Source organism: Protopterus annectens, chromosome 2.part2 (genome assembly GCF_019279795.1).
Source record: "Protopterus annectens isolate FY-2018-M chromosome 2.part2, PAN1.0, whole genome shotgun sequence".
Lineage (NCBI taxonomy): Eukaryota > Metazoa > Chordata > Ceratodontiformes > Protopteridae > Protopterus > Protopterus annectens.
The window spans coordinates 455,669,046-455,694,642 of record NC_056730.1 but is presented as its reverse complement, the minus strand read 5'-3'; the positions used below and the strand labels follow the sequence as shown (position 1 = coordinate 455,694,642).

Sequence of the window (25,597 nt, the reverse complement as noted above, 5' to 3'; positions counted from 1 at the left end):
AATAGGACAAAGGAAGCATTTGCATTTCCTGATGCAATAAGGTTAATTAGGAGAATATATGAAGGACTGGAGGCAATACTTAATGTGGTTGGGCTCCTTTCTGATAAGTTATGACTTCATACTTCAAAAACATAAAATTGGTGAGATGCACACAACTCCCCTCAAATGTTCATATCACTGCCTCTACAGTATTCTAATGCAATTTAAAAAAGATAAAACTGCAAAAGCTGCAGTCAAACTTTGAAAACATTTGACTTTATTGGTACTGATGTTAGCAAGAAAACATTTCCATCGCTGTTCACAGACATACTCCTGTGTATATGTCTGACTGAAAGTTCCAAACATCCAGGGTTACATTTTGCTCTGCCAAATGTCATTTTCATTAAGATACTACAAAAGTAGAGTAGTCCAAGTTTCAAGTTCCTTCAGGCTACCATTACTCTTCTGGTCTGTCAAACTGCAGTAGTAAAACAAGATGTTCTCTATACTTCTTTCCAGGTCTTCAGATGTAGCAAGTCAAAAAAATTTAAGGGCATGGTTTAAACAAGCAGGACAGCATTTATGCAGCCATCATTTTCAGGATTGTTTGTTACTTGAGCATATTTACCTGAAATAATAAACATAAAAAGCAAAGATAAGCAACTTTAAAAAAAACTTGTGTTAGAAAACAGTAGCCAACAAGTAGTGCATTCTCTTTTCCTTCAAATCACTATTTTTGTTGTATTCACTATGATAATTTCAATGACACTCAATAATAAGTTATTATTGGGACTAGTCTATAGCAAATTCTGGACAGCAGTAAGCGTTACTGCATCACATGCCCACAGTACTACTTTGACCCTCTTCCGCATTAATTCACCTCAAAATTACAGTACTGTAAGATTTCAGAAAACTACACAAATTGCTGTCATATCATATGTCAATATTTAAAATATGACGTATGCTAGTTTTCTTAAATACAAAATCACATCTTTAAGCATATTACAGGACAGTCAGCCTGCAAGTTTATAAGACAGAAAACTGAAACCAATACAAAGTCATTCGAACCACAAACTGCTCAATAAAAAAGCTTTATTCAAACTTAAAACCGCTAGTAAAAACTTTCATCTCATAAGGCTTCCTCAGGCAAAGTAAAACAAACACCTCAAGCAACCCGAGGAAGCTTATGAGGCAAAAGTTTTTACTAGCAGTTTTAAGTTTGAATAAAGCTTTTTTATTGAGTGATCTGTGGTTCCAGTGACTTTGTATTGGTTTCAGTTTTTTGAATTGAAGTACACTGGATTTGCTTATGTTGCTGGCTGTTCTTTGCGTTGGGCATTTAAGTTTATAAGACAGCTCTGGATGAGATCTTGATGAGCTACTGTTGGAACAAAAGGTAAAAGAAATGATTGACAGGGTGACTGGCCTAATGACATGAGAGCAGAGAATCTGCCTGTCAAAGCATCCAGTTGACCACCAGGCAGAGTGCAAAATGACACCCAAGGAAGGTTGGAGACTACAGGCAGAATGAATACGGGAAGTGAATTAGTACTCAAACACCCCAGGTAGAACAAAAATGTGAGCATCTGTGAAATGAAAGCCTTATTTAAGTAAGGTGGCTGGGGGGATAAGCAGAATATAACGTCCAAACATGAAATATTATGAAGTAATTTTCTTACTAGCCAGGAAAGCAATACGTATCAAAGAGGGAAGGCCTACCAATACAGGTTGTGAGCTTGACACAACCAAACTCAGCACTGCCAGGATAAAACAAGGAAAAACATCTGAAATCACCACACACAGCATCACCTCAAGACAAAGGGAAATGCCTACTACTCAGTCATACACCTCTACTCTCACTTGCAAATGCTAACAACATAACATGAACCTCATCTTTAAACTGCTGAATTATATAGCCCTGGTTCAGAGGGCGAGTCAGTAAATGATGGTGGTCAGTTCTAACCAAGGAAGATCTAACCGCAGCAAAGCCAATGACCCAACTTGCAGGGACTCAAAGGGTAAAGTTTAGAAAGTCGCTTGTGTCCTGCACCTTCTGTGAAAAAAATTATCACCTAACCAGTTAAGATTTACAAGAAGAAGAAGAAAAAAAGCATTCACTAACACATCCAGTTTAGACAACTTCCGTGTGACCAAGAAAAGACACCCCCAACCCTCGAGACCCTTATTCCATGTACTCCCTCGACCAATCTTGCAAGTGCATAACACTATCAAAAAGAGCAAGTTCTTTTGTCCTCACTGCAGCAAAACTTGTGGTAATGGATCCCACTTCTAACTCTTTGGCAGAAGCAGCATCTGCCATGTCACCTTATCACAATTACAACTTACTTCCAAGATACAGTTGCCCAACTGGCGTAACAGACAATTAACACACCACAACAATCATGCATTTATAAATTATCCAGTTACTAACATCATTACTATAATACAGTTTATTGTAATACATATATATAAATTTATGAACACACACACAGAGTGGATATAAAAAGTGTATACACCCCTGTTAAAATGCCAGGTTTTTGTGATATAAAAAAAATGAGACCACAATACATCATTTCAAATCTTTTCCCACCTTTAATGTGACCTACAACCTGTACAATTCAACTGAAAAACAAATCTGTTCAGGGGAAAAAAATTAAAAAAAAAGTATAATAAACTGGTTGCGCAAGTGTGCACACCCTTAAACTAATACTTTGTTGAAGTACCTTTTGATTTAATTACAGCATTCAATCCTCTTGGGTAGGAGTCTATCAGCATGGCACAGCTTGACTTGGCAATATTTGCCCATTCTTCCTTGCAAAAGCGCTCCAAATCTGTTAGATTACGAGGGCATCTCTTGTGCACAGCCCTCTTCAATAGAAAATCTGTGGGGTGATCTGGATTTAGATCTGGACTCTGGCTGGGCCATTCCAAAACTAACTTTCACCTGTTAAAGCCATTAATTTTGTTGATTTGGATGTATGTTTGGGGTCACTGTCATGTTGAAAGTTGAAATTCCTCTTCATCTTTCTAGCAGACACCAGAGGTTTTGAACCAAACATACCTTTGGAATTGTGGCCATAAAGTTCAAGCTTGGTCTCATCAGACCATAACACATTTTCCCACATACTTTTGGGAGACCTGATGTATTGTTTTGCAAATTTTAGCTGGGCCTGGATGTTTTTTGTGTGTAAAAAAAGGCTTTCATCTTGCAACCCTACCCCATAGTCCAGACATATGAAAAATACGGGAGATTGTTGTCACATGTAGTACACAACTTGCCAGAAATTCCTGCAGCTCCTTCAGCGTTGCTGAAGGTCTCTTGGCAGCCTCCCTGGCCAGATTTCGTCTTGTACTTTCATCAGTTTTGGAGGGATGTCCAGTTCTTTGCAATGTCACGATTTTCTCCACTTTTTGATGACTGTCTTCACTGTGTTCCATGGTATATCCAATGCTGTGGAAATTGTTTTGTACCCTTCTCCTGACTGATACCTTTCAACAATGAGATCCCCTTTGAGGCTTTGTAAGCTCTCTGCGAACCATGGCTTTTGCTGTAGCAGGCAACTGAGTAAATGTCGGGAAAATCCTACTAGGACAGCTGAACTTTATTTGGGGTTAAATCAGAGTCTCTTTAATTGATGGCAGGTATGCACCCAAGAAGACTGAATGCTGTAATTAAATCAAAAGGTGCTTCAACAAAGTATTAGTTTAAGGGTGCGCACAGTTATGCAACCAGCTTATTGTACTTTTTTTATTTTTTTATATTTTTTCCCCATAACATATTTGTTTTTCAATTGACTTGTACAGATTACAGGTCACATTAAAGGTGGGAAAAGTTTTGAAATTATTTATTGCGGTCTCATTTTTTATATCACAAAAAAACTGTCATTTTAACGGGTGTGTACACTTTTTAAATCCACTGTATATAACAAACGCACACAGACGAAATATGAAGAAATCCACTGACTGTATAAAAAAGGAGCAGGATATGAGGTATGTGGTATGTACTACAGGGAGATTAATTTCCTTGCTGCAGATGATATAACAATTTGTCAAGCAGAATAAATAAACCAGAGTGGGATGAGGAATGTAAAGGTGAATTCATATAATCTATGACCTTTGTTTTTACTGGAAGTAGCAGATGGAGAGTTCTGACTCTTATGATGGGTTAAGCTAAGTTGGTTTAAACAGCAGAAGAGCAGGAGCAAGACCATGTACTGATCAGATAATAATTGAAAAAAGAGTGAGTTACAGTATTAAGAAATACAAGCATAGAACTGTTGTCAGATCCGAGCTATTTGGGGAGCAAGGCCATAAAGACTGTAGAGCAAGACATTTGTTTGTTGTACAAGCTTTTGGGTTTACTAGCAGCTGTACCGAGGTTAGGTGCTGTGGGACCTCTTACCAGTTAAGACATTTTAGTGAACAGACAATGGGGAGTTTCTGCATGATGATTACTTGCAAATTTAGTGAGTTGGTTATAAGCTTGTTCCATTTTAAGGAGTAATGTAGACTGAAGACTGGTAAGTACTGTGGAGGAACACAGGAGGGGTGACAACAGGAAGGTAGTGGCTGTGTTTTGTCCTGCTCTGTCAGTAAGATAGGGTTTAACCTTATACAGTAAGCTAAGTTTTTGATGGGTTGTTTATTGTTTTGATTATATGATGGTGACATTTAATTTTGTCATCTATTGTCACCACTAGAAGTTTAGTATGGGAGACTTGCTGTATTTTGGTATTACTGGCTGAGTATATAGTGAAGACTATTTTTTTGGAGAAAGGGATGTTTAGAAGTAATAAGATTAAACTAATCTTCTTGGGAATTAAGGAAAAGTTGAGCCCTATTTAGCCCTGTTTCTACAGATAAAGATTGTTGCATCACTTCTTGCAGTTTAAGGTTTTCATCTGTGAAGATTAAAGTGTCATCTACATACTGAACTATGGCGGCATGTCTTACAGCCATTGAAGAGACTAACAATTAAGAAGGATACTGCAGTAACTAGATATGTGATTTGAAATAAATTGGTTGTGCCGATAGATTTATAGTTGGTGAATAAAAGATTTGTGACTTGACTTTTGAGACCTTTCAGTTCTAAAGAAAAAAAAATGTGCGGCTGACAGAAAATAATTTGTACCCATTCAATGACCATGTTTTAAAAGTGCAAATCGGATAAATAAGAAAATAACTGCACAGTTTTGAACATGTGAAACTGCAGATATTGAAATTAATGAATTTATGGGTTAGTGTGCGAATAATAAAACTGTACATGGAGTTGCAGATGAAAGATGTGGGTAAAATAACTTTTTTGTAGAAAAAAGGAAGCAAGTTATAACTTGAAGAACTGACTACAAAATTATTATGAAAATAATGCAGAAATATTTTGAAGTACTAATTTTTTTTAATTAAAGTAAGAAATGTGAAGACTATTAAATTACAACTAAGGAAATCCTAAATAGTATAAATTAAATTAAGATAGGAAGATTGATGATATATTAAAACCATCTGATAATGTAGGTCATAAAACAATGATGGAGCAGGATGAAAACTGGCAATATTTTCAGGATATTTCCAAGTGTAGATGGATTAAGGGACTGGTAAATAGGCAGAAGAGGGAAAACAGAAACAGTAAAGGTACTGGACAGGAGATGGCCAATGTGCAAGGTACAACTACTTTTAGATGCGACAACAGTATTTATAGTGCACATAAATAGGGAATGCTGGAAAGTAGGGCAAAAAGAAAGAACAAGAATTACCTCTGGTACTAAGTTATGCTGGTAAACTTTTAGTTATGTACTCACCATAACTTCAGATGTTTGGGATCCATCTCGCCTACATTCTGACTGATGGGTTCGGAGCCGATCCCTCGGCTCCGACTCGGCACGCTTATGCCAAAGAGCGAAGTCTCTTATTGGCTGAGCTTACTATATCCCAGGATGCACCACTACCAGTCCCCCAGATCTAGTTTGTCCGCATACATACACAGACACACACGCTGCTTATATAACATCGTCAGATGAAACAAGATAAAAAACAGTAGAACTCAAAACCGTTCAATCTCTTCTGATCTCCAAGGCAGGGGGAAGGAGAGTGGGTATTAGGAATGTAGGCGAGATGGATCCCAAACATCTGAAGTTATGGTGAGTACATAACTAAAAGATGTTATGTGATCCTATCTCGCCTACATTCTGACTGATGGGACAGCGCCCCTAGCACCTGAATCCTGGGTGGCTCACTGGAAAACACTCCTGAGTACCGTGGAACCAAATGATGCTCGCCCTTTAGATGCCACATCCAATTTATAGTGGGAAATGAAAGTGTGCGGGTTGGACCAAGTAGCCGCAGCACAAAACTCAGAGATAGCGAGCTTGGAATGAAAAGCAATAGAAGTAGCCATAGCTCTGGTAGAGTGAGCTTTGATAGATGTTGTAAGTTGCTTATTTGAAGAGGAATAAGCCTGAGTTATGCAATCTCTAATCCATTTGGAGATAGTAGCTTTCGTGATGGTTTGACCCAATTTATTATCTGAAAAGGACACAAACAACTGGTCTGTTTTTCAAATTTGTTGAGTCCTGTCTAGATAGAAGCACAATTGCCTGTGAACATCCAATTTATGGAAGGTGTATTTTGCTTCATTTGAGAATTTTGGAAAGAAAACTGGTAGCTCTAGAGATTGTTGGAGACAGAGATTAGAACAAACCTTTGGAACAAAGGATGGATTAGGCCTAAGTGATACTCTATCCTTGTGAAAAATCAAGTACGGTGGTTTGATAGATAGGGCTTGAAGCTCTGAAACTCTTCTTGCAGAGGTAATTGCAACTAAGAAGGCAGTTTTCCAAGACAGATATTTTAACTCACATGTAGCAGCCGGTTCGAAGGGGAAGATGTTAAGGCACGAAGTACCAAATCAAGATCCCACGGGCAGGATGAAAAACTGGGTGTCTTAACAGCACAGCACCTTTAATGAAAGTTTTGCATAATCTGCTGCTCATCAACGGTGGGTCCATGGATTCGTGAAATTTGGAGATAGCTGCTAGTTGGACTTTAATAGTAGAGACTGAAGATCCCTGAGTAAACAAGGATGTTAAAAATTTCAAGACCTCTGGTATCGGGCAGTGATAGGGTCTAAGCCCCTGAGTTGAGCCCAGATAGCAAACCTCTTCCACTTACTGAGGTACAATTTCTTAGTGGTGGGTTTGTGGGCGAAGATAAAATGTGAATAACTTCCGGGTCTAAGTTGTGATTTCTGACTAAAGTCGGAAGTGGAGGAGCCAAGCTGTTAATTTCAAAGTGTGAAGGGACTGGTGTTGTCGTCCCGACTGATGAATCAGCAGGTCCGGAGTTAGATCCAAAAACCAAGGACCGTCCAGAGCATGTTTCTTTAGGTAGGGGAACCATACCTGACGAGGCCAGTACGGAGCAATTAGTATCATTGTGGACCCCAATTGGGAAGCTTTCTGGATGACTTTGGGGAGGAGTGGAACCGGAGGAAAGGCATAAAGTAGTCCTGTTGGCCAAGGTTGGGCTAGAGCATCCGTAGCTGCCTCCCCCTGACGTGGAGTCAAGGAAAAGAACCTTTTGCACTTTGTGTTTTGTGGTGTTGCAAACAGGTCGCAGCACGGAGTCCCCCATCTTCTGAAAACCTGAGCTGCTACTGTTTCGTTCAGGGACCACTCGTGAGGAGAGAGAATCGTCCTGCTTAATCAGTCTGCCAAAATATTGGATTTCCCTGGAATGTGGGTCGCTACCAAGAAACGGTTGGTAGCTACAGCCCATTCCCGCACCCTCATGGCCTCTCTGCAAAGGGGGTAAGATCTGGTCCCTCCTTGTTTGTTTAGATACCAGACCACCGACATGCTGTCTGTGTGGATGGCGATAATGCCTTGAGGGAGAAACTTGTGGAGGGCCTGTAGGGACAGAAGTAAAGCCCTCATTTACAATACATTGATATGAAGAAAGGTTTCGTCTGGAAGCCAAGAACCCTGAACTAACCTGCCCAGACAATGCCCCCCTCACCCTGTCTGGGAGGCATCCGTTGTCAGGGTGGCCACCGGAGGGGGGATAACAAAAGGTCTTCCCTGATTCAGATTGGATGACTGAAGCCACCAGCGGAGGTCCTGTTTGCACGTTTCTGTAATCAGTATGAGATGATTGAGGGGGAGATTCTGAAAAGACCATTGTGTCGATAACAGCCACTGAAGAATCCTCATGTGCAATCTTGCCAGTGGAACTAGGAGAACCGTGGCAGACATCGAACCTAAAAGTTGCAGGACCATCCTGGCTGGGGCTTTGGATCTTGGAAGCAGGGCTTGGACTTGACCTTGTAAAGTTTGAATCCTTTCGGTAGGAAGGAAGACGCATCAATTTTGAGTCTATCTCTGCTCCTATGAATCTTATGCGCTGAGAGGGCAGCAAGACAGACTTTGACCAATTGAATGTAATTCCCAGGAAGCACCCAGGAGATGGTGGCTTTGAGGTTGTCTATTAGTAGATGCCTGGTGGTGGCAGTCAGGAGCCAGTCGTCCAGATAGGGAAACACTTGGAATCAGAGACTCCTCAGGTGAGCAGTCACTACTGCCAAACACTTGGTGAACACCCTGGGGCTGTGGTGAGACCAAAGGGCAGTGCACAAAATTGGAAATGACTGTCTCCCAGGCTGAAGCGCAGATACCTCCTGGACGCCTGATGTATCGGTATGTGATAATAGGCGTCCTTGAGATCTATGGAGCACATCCAAACATCCTTCTCCAACAATGGGAGAATGGATTGTAAAGTGACCATTCGAATTTGGACTTCATGACGGACTGGTTTAGTTTGCTGAGATCCAATATTGGTCTCAGGTCCCCTGTCTTTTTTGGCACTAAAAGAACCTTGAGTAATTTCGGATCAGATGTGGTCTGTGGGGACCGGTTGGATGAGTCCTTTTCTAGCAGCTTTGAAGCTTCTGCTGCGATTTCCCTTTGACTGGGTGGTGGGTCCGGGATTTTTGGACGGTGGGGGTGAGTGTGTGAAGGGAATGGTGTAACCTCCGGCAATAATCCGAAGCACCCATCTGTCCTGGGTGATAGAGTCCCAGGCTTTTAGGTGCTTGGCAAAGCGGCACCCGACTGGCTCCGGAGCAGCACAGCCGGGCAATCCCTCATGAAGTGTGGGAGGCTGAAGAGCCACGAAAGGACTCGCGGTCTCCAGAATTGCGGGGCCCTATGCGCCTCTGGGCGTCTCCCAGAAAAATTTCCCGTCCTCTGCCTCTGGAAGGGGAATCTTCCTGCTGTTGAGGAAAAACTTCCGTGATTTGGAACCACATCTTCCCTCCTCCTTTAGCCTTGGGATAAGGCCGAAGGGAGTGGAATAACGCACCTACGGCAGATAAAGTTTTTCCCTCTTGCTCACAGCGGTAAGAGTGTCTTTACCTTAGGTCCAAACAAAGAGGACCCATCAAAGGGAGCGTCGTGAAGGAAGACTTGAAGGCCTCCGAAATGACACAAACTGAGCCAGGCTTGTCTCCGTGAGCCACGCCTGTGCCTGCCGCTCTGCCCGCCCTTGCCGCATATGAAATGAGCCTCATGGACGAGTTAGAAATCGAGGTAAGGATAGCCAACTGAGAGCTAACCGACTGGGCTAGCTGCTCAGGTAGGTTACCTGAGAGGGAATCTGACAGCTCCTTGACCAGATCCCTCTGTAGCCTGGTAAAATGTGCCAAATAATTCAGGGACCGTGAGTGTAAAGGCCGCTGAAGTCAGGGTGCGCTTCCTGCATCGTCCATGCTCCTAGACTCCTTATTAGGAGGATGGACGGACGTTGAAGCCTCTGCCACGTCCTGTTGTGTAGCAGATGCCACCACCATGGCATCTACAGCCACGCCTTTTGTCAAGAACTCCTTCTCGGGTGGGGCAGACAAAAATTTGTTAGGGCGAGAAGGCACTGGTTCCACAGTATAGTACAGTTTTGTACCTACCATAAATGTAGATGTTGGAAGATCCACATTGCTGCAGTCCTTACACTTGGGTAGTCCGCTGTCCTCGGTCGGCCCGAATATCAAAGTATAAGGCTGACGTCAGTCAAGGCGCATTTGACTGACATCAGGACGTCAGGGTACAAATGCGCATGACCGACGTCATATCCTCAGTCTTTTCTTGCCCCAGATGTCAGAAGACCCTAAAAATAAAGGTCAAAACCAAAAGACAGCAAACCACCAACCAACCACCCTTGCACTAACTATATGTACAATATATACAATATACACAATATGTACAACCCAACCCACACAACCACCTCTAACTGCAGAGGGAAGGAGGGAGGGTAAATTGGACTGCAGCAATGTGGATCTTCGAACATCTACATTTATGGTAGGTACAAAACTGTACTATGTTCTTCACCTCACATTGCTGCAGTCCTTACACTTGGGTAGAATCCCAAAGCAGAGGTAAGGGAGGATGGCTAACTACAAGGAAGCAGGAGCTGCCAAAATGCCCTGCAAAACAGCAGTGGCAAAACCAGCCCTAGATTTAGAGTAAAGTGGCAGGTGATAATGCCTAGAGAAAGTATGCACTGAACTCCAAGTAGCTGCCTCCAAAATATCCTTGGTTGCCACTCCCCTCAAAAAAGCTGTTGATGTGGCAGTAGCCCTAGTGGAATGAGGCCTAATCCCAGCTGGAATCTCCTTGCCATGATGGGAATAACAGAAAGCAATGCAAAACCCAATCCACTTAGAAATAGTTTGTTTTGACACAGGCTTGCCCTGAGAACTCAAAGCAAAAGAAACAAACAACTGCTGAGACTGCCTGAACCCTTTAGTTCTGTCCAAATAATAACGCAACTGCCTGTGCACATCTAAAGTGTGCAAAATCTTTTCCCCTTTATTTTGGGGATTTGCATAAAAAGTAGGCAAATGAATAGTTTGGTTTAAAGCCACATTAGAAACCATCTTAGGCATAAAGGAAGGATTAGTACGTAATGATACCCTATCCTTATGGAAAATCAAGAAAGGCTCAACCGCCATAAGGGCCTGCAATTCAGAAACCCTTCTTGCAGAGGTAATTGCCAACAAAAAAGTAGTCTTCCATGATAAATATTTCAACTCAGAAGTAGCTGCAGGCTCAAAAGGTTGTAGAGTGAGTTTCTCCAACACAAAATTGAGATCCCAAGCAGGAGTAGGAGCTCTTCGTGGGGGTCTTATATTCTTTGCCCCTCTAAGAAATTGCTTGAACAAAGGATGAGAAAACAATGGTGGGACACAATCATAGTGAGCCGAAATTGCTGCAGCATGAACCTTAATAGAAGAGAAAGACAAACCTTTGTCCAGTAACTCAGTAAGATATTGAAGAGCCACACTCAAATTAGGCTCAGAAACATCAAAATCTTTTGCTGCACTCCAAAATAAAAATCTCTTCCATTTATATGCGTACACTTTCCTTGTACTAGGCCTTCTAGCTTCCAAAATCACATTCAAAACTTGTTGTGGAAGTTGAGACCCCCTATGGTTCAAAACAGAATATGCCAGGCCGTTAGGTGAAGAGAGTGAAGTTTGACATTCAGCAAATGGCTGTCCTCCTGTGACAACAGGTGAGGAATCGAAGGCAAAGGCCATGGAGGCTTCCGTACCAGACTCCTCAGTAATGGGTACCAGTGCTGTCGAGGCCAATCTGGAGCTATTAAAATCATCCTTGGCTTGTCCTGTCTGACCTTTAGAAGTACCTTTGGGAGGAGAGGGAGAGGAGGAAAGGCATACACATGAAGATTGCTCCAATTGAAAGAAAGAGCATCCACTTTCCAAGCTGTGGGATGAAACCTTTTTGTGCAAAACTTTGGCAGCTGATGGTTTAGTGGAGAAGCGAACAGATCTATGTCTGGAGTTCCCCATGACACTGTCAATTTCTGAAATACATGAGGATCCAATTTCCACTCGTGGGGATCCATAATTCATCTGCTCAACACATCTGCTAAGGAGTTCTGTGCTCCTGGCAGAAACCTTGCCTGAAGATTGAGCTGTAAACTGAGAGCAGTCTCCCACAAAATCATTGCTTGCCTGCATAGAGGATAAGAATGCGTTCCCCCTTGCTTGTTGATGTACCACATGACAGTTGTGTTGTCTGTTAGAATCAACACCTGCCCTGGAAGAAGTAAATCCTTGAAAGCTATTAATGCAAACTGGACTGCTAACATCTCCTTCAGGTTGATATGTAGATGTTGTAGTCTGGCAGGCCACTTGTCTTGTATCCACTTTCCATTTAGATGAGCTCCCCAAGCTTTGTCTGAGGCATCTGTCGTTAAAATCTGACTCGCCTCTGGCCGGGTCACAGAGAGTCCCTTGTTTAGGTGACATTCCTGAGCCCACCACAAAATTCCTTTTGAATGCAAGGTATTATTTGAATGACAGTGTCTAGATCCTGGCAGTGCTGTGTCCATACACTTTTGAGATACCATTGCAGCTTCCTCATATGCAGTTTGGCATTGGGAAGCACCAGAATACAAGATGCCATGAACCCTAAGGCTTGAAGGACTGTCCTTGCAGTCAGCCCGGACTGATGAGATAGCTGATGGAAGTAAAGGGATAGACTCTTTTGTTTGTCCGGGGTTAAAAGGCCATCTGGGATGCTGTATTCAGTCTCACACCCAGAAAGCACATGTCCTGAGAGGGTAATAGACTGGACTTTATTTCGTTCACAGAATACCCCAGGCATCTTAGCACTGCTATCACATATTCCAAATGATGAAGAAGCTCTTCCCTTCCTTGAGCCAGAATCAGGCAGTCATCCAAATAAGGATAGATCTGTATTCCTTTTAGCCTGAAGAAAGCTATCACTGGAGCCAGAACTTTCGTGAACACTCTGGGCAGTAGATAAGCCAAAGGGCAATGCAGAGAACTGATAGTGAGAAGTCCCAGCTCGAAAACGGAGATACTTCCTGCAACTTAGTCTGATAGGAACATGAAGGTAAGCCTCCTTGAGATCCAAAGTTACCATCCAATGATCTTTGCCCAGCAGAGGTAAAAGCTGCTGTAACGTCAACATTTTGAACTTGGGAATGTCCAGATAAGTGTTGAGGGTAGATAAATCCAAAATTGGTCTCCACGTGTTCCCCTTCTTTGGTACTAGGAACAGGCGAGAATAAAATCCCAGGCCCACTTCTGGCATAGGAACCGGCTGTATGGCCCCTATTTGGAGTAACAGAGAAACTTGCTTGTGAGCCTCTATTCTTTGTTGAGGAGGAACGTCTGGCATGCCTTTGAAAGGAGGCAAGGTATGGAAATAAAACCTGTAACCGTGGTGTATGATATCCAATACCCATCTGTCTTGGGTAATTAAACTCCAATTTTCTTTGAAAAGTGCCAACCTTCCTCCCAAAGGTGCTGCCAGGCGAGAAGGCTCTGGCAGCTGAAAAGGTAGGTCATTGGGTCTGTTTACGAAAGGACTGACCCCTGCCCTCACCAAGACTGTGCAGGAGAACTCCCTGTTCTAGGCCTGAAAGAGCCCTGAGCTCTGCCCCTACCACGTCTAGATCTACCCCTAGACTGGGAATCATAAGAAGGATACGTCCACCCCTTAGTAGGCCAATTTCTACTAAACTTTGGAGGCTGGACCTGCAAAAAATCTTTAACAGTCTGCATAGACTTAGCCTTGTCTTCCATTTTCTTTAAAACTGCCTCAACAGGAGGACCAAACAACATGTCAGATTGTAAAGGAGCATCTAAAATCCTTGTTTTAACATGTTCAGACAAATTTTGATCCCTTAGCCAGGCGTGCCTGCGAAGAACTGACCCAGTAGCAGCCACCCTAGACGAGGCCTGTACAGCATCAAAACCACATTGCAAAGAATGCTTACCCACCTGTTCAGAAACATGTACTAAATCTTGCAACTCTTTACAACCAATACCTACTGCCAGAGCATCAACCTTAGACTTCAATTGTGAAAGGAGATAGTTTTGGTATTTCAACATGTGAAACTGGCAATTCAAAGCCCTCATAGCAAGAGTGGAAGAAGTATAAACTTTCTTTCCCCATCTATCCAAGGCCCTAGCCTCTTTGTCTGCAGGAACCGGATTCTTTACAACAGAAGCCTTAACACCTTTAGGCCCCTGGCTAACAGTTTCTGGGTCTGCCCTAGGACTCTTAAAAAGATACTTATGAGCTTCAGGCACCCTGTAATACCTATCCGGCTTAACAGGAGCATGAGGCAAAGAATCAGGATTAAGAGAAGCCTCTGAAAAAACATCTCCCACTACATCCAAAACAGGAGGTATAGCCAAAGGCCTATGCTGGGGTAAAAACAAAAATTCCCTAAGCCTTTTCCTGGAATCAGAGAAGTCTTGACCTTCCCACTTAAAATGCTCCCTCATGGAATGAAGGGTTTCTGAAAAAGAAAAATCCTCAGGAGGAGAAGCAGAAGGAGTAGAATCATCCACATCAGAATCAGAATAAGGAGAGTACTCCTGCAAGTCTTCAGCAAGACTCTGAAACATCTGAAGCCTGCTCAAAACCCCCAGCTCAGGCTCCATCCTAGGTCTCTTATCAGGAGGGGCATAGAACCCCTAATCAAAGTAATCAAATCTTCTGCCATTTTAAGCATATGCTTCTTGGGCACAGTTCCTGAAGAGCTAGGGGTAACACCAACTGAAGCTAAACCTGGCCTGCCCCTGGGAGAAGCCTTTGAAACAGAAGGAGAGGGCCTAGCCACCCTAGGAAGGGAGGGGAGTATAGTAACCTGAGAAGCCCCTCAGCCTGACTTGCCTCCTGAGAGGCCACATCTTGCAATAACAAAGTCTCACCCTGGGAACACAAAGAAACCTCCGGTGGAGCCACCGGCTCCACCGACACCTCTAAAGAACCGGCGTCCGGTACAGGCGGTTCTTCTTGCCTAGGCTTAACTGCTTTGTCCTTGCGCTTCTTCGAAGCGGGCCGGAGCATCCGGCGGCATTTTATAATTGCACCGCTTCCCAAAGACTAACCTTGCACAATCCAACCTTCTCTTTATAGTGCGTTTATTAAATCTAGCACAAGAGCGACAGCCAACAACGTCGTGCTCAGGCCCTAAGCAAGGAATACACAAAGTATGATAATCTCTATGCGGTATCTGTTTCCCACAAGAAATGCAATTATTGACTTTTTCTGACATCCGGTAAATCACTGAGGCAAGAAAAACTAAAATATTCCCCAACGGGGTACTTAGCCAACTTTGAACTCGGTCTGAAACTTCGAAATCGAAAAATCTCAGAACGCCAATCGGCACTTGCAATGCTGCTTCTGCATCGGACCATGCGGCAAAAAAGACTGAGGATATGACGTCGGTCATGCGCATTTGTACCCTGACGTCCTGATGTCAGTCAAATGCGCCTTGACCGACGTCAGCCTTATACTTTGATATTCGGGCCGACCGAGGACAGCGGACTACAAAAGTGTAAGGACTGCAGCAATGTGAGATGAAGAACATCTGGATGTTCCCACGCCCTCCGACAAACCAAATCCAGGAGCTCGTCGAAGGGCGGAGACACCCAGGAGGCGGAGGGCTGAGCCCCAAAGGCCTTGAGAAGCACTGACTCATCAGCAGAGGGGGGTTTGGATATCCAGCCGCCTGTTTAAGGATCTCTAAAATGTCTGTGAATGAGACATCATCCGAGGACGACTTTGGGGACCCCTCCGCATCATCAAGATCAGTGTCCGATGTAAGAGACTCGGGGGAGTCCACGTGCTTCCTCTTGCACGATCTCTTCCTTGAGGCTCCTCCGAAGACAACTCAAGAACCCTCAGGAGGAGGAACCCCAGTGGGGTAACCTCAGGCCCCGGGCTCCACTGCCTAGGGACAGGGAACTGCCAAAGACCCAGTCTCCACGCCCAGGAAGGTGCCGGTAAAGCCGTGAGATGGCAAGAAGACTTGGCCAAGGCACTCCTCATAGCTCTGAAAGCCGGACCCCAGAATCCTGGGAGTGTCCGTCCCGGAGCCATGATAGCAGACGGAAGTCCCGCAGCCGAAGCACCGAAAGGGAGGCTCGGAACCGACAGCATAGGTCCCGAAACGTCACCCCCGGGTCCGGCCGAAGTCCGCATGCCAAACTCGGACCCGAAGGCCGGGGTTGGAGTAAGGGTCGGAGCCGACCCTAGGATCTCCACCGGCTCCAACAGCACCTGCTCCGACGGAGCTGAAGCGGTCGGAGGAGGAACGGCAATGGAATGGGCTATCGGCTCCGAAGCCAATTGGGTCGGAGCCGAAACAAATTTTTGAAAGACTGGGGACTGGAACAGTCTTTGGAGCACCCTGTCTATGTCCGAATCTGACATCCTCGATGACCTAGAGGAGACTGAACGGGTTCGAGTTGGCTCTCCAACGCCCCAAGGGGCTAGGGACCGCTCGAGGCGACTCGATAACTATCGGCGCCCGAAGGAATACACAAACCAGTTTCCATCGGTGCGAGGAGGACTTAGGCGCCGAGGAGGAAGTGTCTGAGCGGACAACCTTCATCGGCTCCGAGACCAGTGGAGCCGATGAAGGTGACTCGCCTCGATGCCCCAGCCATCGGCTCCAAGCCAGAGGAGTCGAGACTGGAGGCATCGAGGCAGACTGTTCGCCTCGGCTCGAAGTCCTTGGAGCCGAAGGAGAAGCCTGCCTATGTCTTTTGGCGGTCGGGTCCGACGGACTGGTCGGAGCCGACGCCCTTTTCTTTTTAGCAGGAGAAGGAGAGGATGCTAAAGCTTCTTCAAAAGAGAGTTTTATAAGGCCTTTCAATATAAGCTTATTTTTCCTCTCTTGGAGGACCCTCGAGGAAAAAGCGTGACACACGCTGCAGGACTCCTGCAAATGTTTGGCGCCCAAACAATATACACAGAGAGAGTGGTCATCCGTGATAGACATTTTAAAACTACATTTAGTGCACTTCTTGAAGCCCGAAGGCCTAGGGGCCTGAGACATTATAAGTAAAACTGAGTAACTCTCTCACAGACAAAACTGTGTTGGAATAGACTGACCCTACAAAGATTAACTTGCCGTTTACAATGATATAGCCCGCAATTAAAATAAAGGCCAACTGAAGACATACAACAGTGAATAAATATATAAGGAATCAAAGAACCCCTAAGGGTTCAAAAGGGATTAACTGACAGGAAAGGACCTACGGATCAAGGGAGCCTGTAACCAGAACAAACACCAATCACACACAAAATTTCCACAAAAAAAATCTCAAAACACACACAACAGCACAGAGTAGCTGTTAAAACAGCTTTTTTGTGAAGAATTATCAACTTTCTGACAGAAAAAGTTAGTGAAAAGACACTACTTAGCTCAGCCAGCTCGAGACCACGTCTTTGCTAGTTAGCGGCAAACGAGATCTGGGGGACTGGTAGTGGTGCATCCTGGGATATAGTAAGCTCAGCCAATAAGAGACTTCGCTCTTTGGCATAAGCGTGCCGAGTCGGAGCCGAGGAATCGGCTCCGAACCCATCAGTCAGAATGTAGGCGAGATAGGATCACATAACATCAATACATTATGGGTAAAGAAAGTAACAAAGACAGTGGAAAAATAATGTAAAGCAGGATTAAGTTGGACTTCTTTAAAGTAATCGTATAGATAAATGGTGCGACTGGGGGGAATTTTTTTAGAAGAAAAGAAATGTTGGTATGAGGCACCGAGTAAAGTGAAAAAAAGGAGTAATACCAAAATAGTGGAAGAAACATCAGAAAGTAAAAGTTTATGTAAAATGTTTAGGTTGAATTAAAAAAGTGTGCTTAATGCATTCAGTATCTTTTGGAAAGTAAGTGTATATCGGAGGAGTGTTCATGATTCCAACAGAAAAGGAATGAATAAAAATTGCACTGGGGTAATGTGGGGATTTAGGCCAAATTCCAGAAACATAGTATTGGATATAATAAAAGGAAAATGTGGACTCCCAATAAGTTATTTAGCATTGTCACATGAACTACATTATGACAGTAATTGTGTAGGAGAAATAATTTGTCAGGGCGATTTCTTGTATGGGGAATTCTGCACATTTGTTGGTATACAGAAAAGGAAGAAATTGATGGTAGAAAGGGAGACAGAAGAGTATAAAAGATTTTCATTATAAAAGCTGAATTTGGAACAATTATCAAAAAAAGAAGAAACACTGGTGGGAGGGATGAAGAATTTTTACTGATGGGATCCTTGGGAAACTGTAACCGAGAGGCAGTAATACAAATGGAAGGAAAGACTGAGAGGTATAAAAGAATAGCAAAACTTCTCGAGCAGGATTTTGGTAAATAAGTTACCAGTTAAGACACTTTTATGAAGTACAAACAGATGGACGGAATACTGTATCCCGTTTGTAGAGGAGACAAAAAAAAAGTTATGTACTCACCATAACGCTCCATGTTTGTAGTCCATCTCGCCCTTCATTCTTACATATGGGTTCGGAGCCGATCCCTGGCTCAGACTCGGCCGATTACAAAGCTCAAAGTCTCTCAGTTGGCTCGTGGCAAGGTAGGCATCCCATAGTGCACTAGTAAGAACCCCCAGATCTTGTTTGCTGCTAACTATAAAAGTGATAGAAAAGTTCTCCACAAGGAACAAAGATGAAAGGTCTCCACCCTACCAAAGGCAATACTATCCTGTCTCCAGATCCTCCAAGGATACATGGACGGGGGTAGGTGGGTGGGTTAGTAAGAATGAAGGGCGAGATGGACTACAAACATGGAACGTTATGGTGAGTGCATAACTTCTTTATGTTCTGTAGGCCTATCTCGTCTTCATTCTTACATATGGGACAGCATCCCTAGCACCATTTTCTCGGGTAACTCACGTGAATATACTCCTAAGAACCGTGGAACCAAAGGAGGCTCTACCCCTTGAGGTCAAATCCAATTTGTAATGGAGTAATAAAGGTATGAGGGGTAGCCCAAGTTGCTGCTGCACAAATACTGTCAATTGGGACTCTGGCTTGAAAGGCAGCAGATGTGGATAGGGATCTGGTAGAATGAGCCTTAATTTTAAACGGAAGTTCCTTTTCATTGGATGAGTAGATAAATGAGATACAGTTGGAAAGACAATTAGACAGAGTTACCTAAGAGACTGGCAGACCTTTCCTAGTTTCAGAAAAGGATACGAACAATTGGTCTGATTTTCTAAGTTCCTTGGGTCTATGTAAATAGAACCGTAACTGTCTGTGAACATCAAGTTGATGAAATTTATATTCTGCACTGTTTGAATGATTAGGAAAAAATACTGGCAGTTCGATAGTTTGGTTCAAATTAGACAGAGCAAACTTTGGGGATGAAAGAAGGGTTTGTACGAAGGGAAACTCTGTCTCTATGAAAAATCAAGTAAGGAGGTTTGACTGACAGTACTTGCAACTCTGACACCCTTCTAGCAGATGTAATAGCTACTAGAAAAAAAGAAGTTATGCACTCACCATAACGTTCCATGTTGGTAGTCCATCTCACCCTTCATTTTTACATATGGGTTCGGAGCCGATCCTCGGCTCCAACTTGGCCGATTTTCAAGCTCGAAGACTTCTGGTTGTCTCGTGGCTAAGCAGGTATCTCACGGTGCACCAGTGCAATCCCCAGATCTTGTTTGCTGCTCACTAGCGATAGAAAGAGATAGAAAGAAACCCTTAACCAACAAACCAATACTAAAGGGTCGCCAACCAAAAAATTTATAATATTACCTCCAGATCTTCCAGGATGGGGGCAGGAGGGGGGGTTGGTAAAAATGAAGGGTGAGATGGACTACCAACATGGAACGTTACGGTGAGTACATAACTTCTTTATGTTAGGTAGTCCAATCTCACCTTCATTTTTACATATGGGACAGCGTCCCTAGCACCTTATTCTTGGGTGGCTCATTGGAAGATACTCCTGAGCACCGTGGAGCCAAAGGATGCTCTACTCCTAGAAGCCAAATCCAACTTATAATGAGTAATGAAGGTGTGAGGGGTAGCCCACGTAGCTGCTGCACAGATATGATCAATTGGTACCCTGGGCTTGGAAGGCTGCAGAGGTAGACAGAGACCTGGTAGAGTGAGCCTTGATCCTGTGGGGTAAGGGACTGCCCTTCGAGCTGTAGATGAAAGCTATGCAACTCGAAATCCAGTTAGACAATGTCACCTTAGAAACTGGTAAGCCCAATCTGGAATCAGAAAAGGAAACAAACAACTGGTCTGACTTCCGAAATTCTTTGGTCCGTTGCAAATAGAAATGCAGCTGTCTGTGAACATCCAACTGGTGAAAATGATATTCTGCTGCATTGCTATGATTGGGAAAGAAGACTGGAAGCTCAATGGACTGGTTTTAATGTGGCAGAAGAACAAACTTTGGGAACAAACGAAGGATTGGTACGTAAAGAAACCCTGTCTTTATGAAAAACTAAATAAGGTGGCTTAATAGACAGGGCATGTAGCTCAGAAACATGTCTGGCTGATATAATAGCTACCAAAAACACGGTCTTCCAAGACAAGTACTTTAAGGAAGCTGAATGAGACTGTTCAAAAGGAGGATATGTTAAGTTTGGACAACACAAAATTTAAGTCCCAAGAAGCCACAGGTTCCTGTAAAGGTAGTCTCAGCAAGGTGGCTCCTCTCAAGAAAGTTTTACATAACTTATGCGACATAAGGTTAACATTGGGAGATCCCAAATAAAAATGTGAAATAGCCGCCAATTGTACTTTCATGGTGGCTGCGGCAGATCCCTGCTGAAAAAGCTCCGAAAGGAATTCCAGAATTACGGGAACAGGAGCGGTGTAAGGATCCGCTTTCATTTTCTGTGCCCAAATAGAGAACCTTTTCCACTTACTGTCATACAGCCTTCTGGTTGATTGTTTATGTGAGGATAAAAGAATATGGGACACTGATGATGAAACCTCATGAAGCCTGACTAGAGATGGAACTGGATCAGATGGAACTGGATAAGCCAAGCTATCAATTTGAGGGTGTGGAGAGAGGGGTGTAGCGAACCAGACATGTGGGTCAATAGATCTGGAACTGGGTCCAGGATCGTCCAGGAGAAGAGGCTCGAGGAAGGGAAACCAGACCTGACGAGGCCAGTAAGGCGCAATGAGGATCAACTTGCTTCCCAGTCAGTTGGCTTTCTGTATCACTTTGGGGATAAGAGGGAATGGAGGAAAGGCATAGAGAAGTCCCGTGGGCCAATCGTGTACTAGAGCGTCTCTGGGTGCTTCCCCCAGAGGGGGAATTAGGGAAAAATAACTGCTGCACTTGGCACTGACTGGACTGGCAAAAAGGTCGCAGCGAGGTTGTCCCCATTTTCGGAAAATCTGTTCCACTATTTCCCATTTCAGAGACCACTCGTGGGGCAGCAGGATTGCCCGGCTCAGCTTGTTGGCTATCACGTTGGTTGTCCCCGGAATGTGCATTGCCACCAGAAAGTGCTGGGAAGAAATCGCCCATTCCCAAACTCGCATGGCCTCTCAACAGAGTGGGTAAGATCTGGTACCACCCTGTTTGTTGATATACCACACAACCGACATGTTGTCCGATTGTATCGCAATCGTCCCTGGAGGAAGAAGGTCTTCAAGTGCTTGCAACACCAGAAGCACCGCTCTCATCTCCAGAATGTTGATATGCAGACGAGCCTCGTGTTCTTGCCATGTGCCGTGGACAGTCCTGCCCAGATAATGCCCCCCCCCCCCCAACCTGGGAGGCATCCGTGGTCACAGTGGCAACGGGTTGGGCAGGCACAAAGGGAGCTCCCGTGAACAAGTTGCTGGGGGCTATCCACCAACAAAGGTCCTTTTTGCACGATTCTGTCAGAAGAATAGAGTGATTCAGCGGTAGATACTGGAACGGCCACTGGGAGAACAGGAGCCACTGAAGGATTCTCATATGCAACCTGTCTAAAGGTATAGGCCATCGTTCCAAGGAATTGAAGAATCCACTTTGTTTTGACCTTCCGAAGTGGGAGAAGTCGCTGAACTTGTGAGATGAGGTTTTGTGCTCTTTCGGCGGGAAGACAAATTGTTATATCCACTGTGTCCATCTCTGTGCCTATAAATATCACAGACTGCAAGGGCAGTAATGCAGATTTTTCCCAATTTATGGAGATCCCTAGTTGAGCACAAAGCTGGATGGTGGTGTCCCTGTTTTGGAGAAGTAGATGCCTGGTGGGGGCGGTCAGGAGCCAGTCGTCCAAATACGGAAACACCTGGAATTCCTGATGTCTCAGGTGAGCTGTCACTACTGACATGTATTTGGTGAACACCCTGGGGGCTGTGGTGAGAACAAAGGGCAGAGCACCAAACTGATGATGGCTGGCTCCCAGCCAGAAGCGCAGATACCTCCTTGACTCATTGTCCATTTTAATATGGTAGTAGGCGTCTTGGAGATCTAGAGAGGACATCCAATAGTCTTTCCCTAACAACGGGAGTATCGACCGCAGTGTTACCATCCGAAACTTGTCCTTTTTCACGGATTCGTTTAATCTGCAGTCCAATATTGGTCTCCAGTCTCCGGTTCGTTTTGGGACTAAAAAGAACCTGGAGTAAGTTCCGGATCCTATCTGGTCTGCTGGCACGGGCGGGATGACTCTTTTTGAGAGCAACTTGTTGATCTCCACAGTTGCCGGATCCCTGTGATTGGGTGGAACATCTGGGATCTTCTTGGGAGCAAACGGTGGAAGGGAAAAGGGTATGATATAGCCTCTAGTAACACCTCTTTGTACCCACTCGTCTTGGGTTATATTTAGCCAGGCTTCTGAATACAAAGAGATGCGACCCCCGACTGGCCCCAGAGAAACGTAGTTGGGCCCAACAACAGGAGCGCTGATAAGGCCACCCTCGAAAGGAACCATGGCCTTGCTGATATTGCAGACTGCCCCTGCCTTTAGGGCGACTTCTACCATTTCCTCCTCCTCTGCCTCTGAAGGAGGATTCACTCTGTGTCTGGAAAGGCTCTCTGGGACTTTTTGAACCACATCTTACCTCCCCTTAGACTTTTGGGGTACGGTCGAGGGAACGGTAAAACGGACTCCCACGGCAGAGGTGTCTTTCCTTCCTGTTCACACAGAGTGAGTGTATCTTTCACCTTGGAACCAAACAAGGAGGAACCATCAAATGGGGCATTGGTGAAGGTGGTCTTAAACGGCTCCGCAAAATTACACAAGTGCATCCAGGAGTGGCGCCTAAGGGCAACTCCTGAACTCGCTGCTCTGCTCGCTCCATCAGCCGCATGAGAGATGAGCCGCATGGAGGAGTTAACTACGGAATTTAGGGTGGACAACTGAGCAGAGATCCTATCCGGGACTCCCTCAGGACAAGCACCCTGTATGGAATCTCCTAACTCCTTGAGGAGATCCCTCTACAACCTCGTGAAATGGGTAAGATAGCTCAGGGATCGAAGTGTAAAGGCCACTGAACTAAATACACGCTTCCCAAATCTGTCCATCTGTCGAGACTCCTTGTTTGGCAGATGAACAGAGGAAGACGTCTCCGCCAACTCCTTCTTCGTGGCTGCCGCCACCACCATGGCATCTACGGGAACGCCCTTAGACAAGAATTCTTTTCCAGGAGGGGCAGACAGGAACTTATTTGGTCTTCTAGGTACTGGCTCCACAGCATCGGGAGTATCCCAAACCTTCCGACTAACCAGATCCATTAGCTCGTCAAAAAGGTGGAGACACCCAAGAGGCAGACGGTTGAGACCCGAAAGCCTTCAGGTACACAGACTCATCAGAAGGGTTGACAGTGGGCCAGTCGCACCTCTGTTTAAGGATCTCTAGAATGTCCACAAAGGAGACATCATCAGAGGACGACTTAGGAGACCCCTCCGACTCATCAAGGTCAGTGTCCGATGTCAGAGACTCATCCTGGGAGTCAATATGCTTCCTCTTGCATACTCTCTTCGGCGGGGGCTCCTCAAAAGGACCTTCTGGGGATGCCCCGGAAGAGTGGGGGCCATCAGCCAATGGTTCCTGAGGCTGTGGGTCTCTGCTGTCTCCAGAGAGAGTAGGGACTGAGACCGAAGTGGGAGCCCTGGGGGGAAGAGTGCTTGTACCACTATCAGGGGCTGTAGATTGTGACAGCACACTCCTCATCTCCTCAAAAGCAGATCTCTCCAGCTCCAAAGACCGTCCCCGTTCCGAAGACACAAAGGACTACGCCGGAGCCAGAGCCATCAGCTCAGAGATAGATGCAGGGTCCGAGCTCACCCTGGTGGACGCACCGAGAGGAAGGCTCAGAACCGACGAAGATAGATTCAAACCCTCCCCTTGGCGCTGACAGAAGAGCTTCGGTCCCTGGACACAACGGACGGAGCCGAACTCGGCTCAATGCAACAGCAAGGGGAGCTGGAACCGAATGTTCCTCCGTTGGTAACAAGCACTCCGGCTCTGAAAAACCAACATGGTTCGGAGGAGGAATCACAGATGGAGACAAGACTGGTTCGAGTGGCTCCAGAGCCGATTGGGTTGGAGCCAACAAAAATTTAGGCAGGGCAGATGACTTGAGGAGTCTCAGTACTACCCTCTCCACATCTTCTTCCGAAAGACTCCTGGAAGACCTGGAAGATAAGGTTGGGGATCTTGACCTAGCAGGCACTGGAGATTTGACCATCAAAGAGACCGGTAGGGACTCTACAGACCAGCTTTGAGAAGCAGAGTCAACTATTTGCAAGGATTCAGCAGTCGGCACCGAAGTGATTCAGTGACCAACTCGAAACCACAGTGCTCTCCTTCGGCTTTGAAGACTGAGGAGTCGAGGAGGCAGGTTTTATTAATTTGGCAGGTGGCTCTGAAACACTAACCGGTGCTGGAGAAGGCCTTTTTGAACCTTTAGATTTTGAGTCAGATTTTGACTTCAAAAGACTTAGACGAAAAAGCTGAAGAACCAGACAAAGCTTCCTCGAAGGTTGGCTTCAAAAGACCCCTGAGTATCAGTTTGTTCTTTCTCTTCTGCAACACTCTAGGAGAGAAAGCATGACAGAACAAACATGATTCTTACAAATGGATGGCTCCCAAACAGTAGACACAGCTACTGTGGCCATCGGTCAAAGACATTTTATGGGAGCACTTCATACATTTTTTTAAACCCTGAGGGTTTGTGCTCCTTGCTATCCTTAGACACTGCAACACACAAGCAACCAGAGGGAAAGAGAAACAGAATGACTGAGGACTAGGTCCTCTAACTAAAACGGGCCTAGACCTGCAGAAGAATTACACGAGGACTAGGTCCTCTAAGTTAAACGGGCCTAGCCTTGTGAAGAACCGGGTCTTCTAATTCAAACAGACCAAGAAGGCACCACACACACACACACACACACACAGACACACACATACACACACACACAGACACACACACACAGGGTAGCAAATTAACAACTGTAAGACATTAAGACTTTAGTGGGTCCCCGCTAAAGATCACCAGTCAACAATAACCGCTCGACACGAAAATAATCAATAGGAGGCCCTACTGATTAAAAACGGTGAACTAGCCAAGCTAACTGTCCAGACAAGAAAAAAAAACACAACTGCGTCTAACTACTGATATACAGGAGACTACTAATACTAGTCACACAAGGCCACAAGGCAATTTAGGTAAATCCTAACTGTAAATAACAGGAAAAATGTGAAACCACCAAAACTAACGATTTAGGTAAAGTGCAACTGTGCCTAACTACTGGTACACAGGATACCAGTAATACAGTCACACAAAAA

General features: G+C 44.8%; 1 protein-coding gene across 1 annotated transcript in view; it reads right to left on the bottom strand.

Moving 5' to 3' along the window:
• Window positions 1-233: 233 nt before the first annotated feature.
• Window positions 234-25,597, bottom strand: part of NSA2 (NSA2 ribosome biogenesis factor) — a 132,677-nt gene continuing 107,313 nt past the window's right edge. Inside the window, exon 6 of the mRNA XM_044063951.1 lies at window positions 234-607. Within this exon, the coding sequence (XP_043919886.1) occupies window positions 540-607 (68 nt within the window). The 3' untranslated portion in view covers window positions 234-539. The remainder of the gene's footprint in view (window positions 608-25,597) is intronic.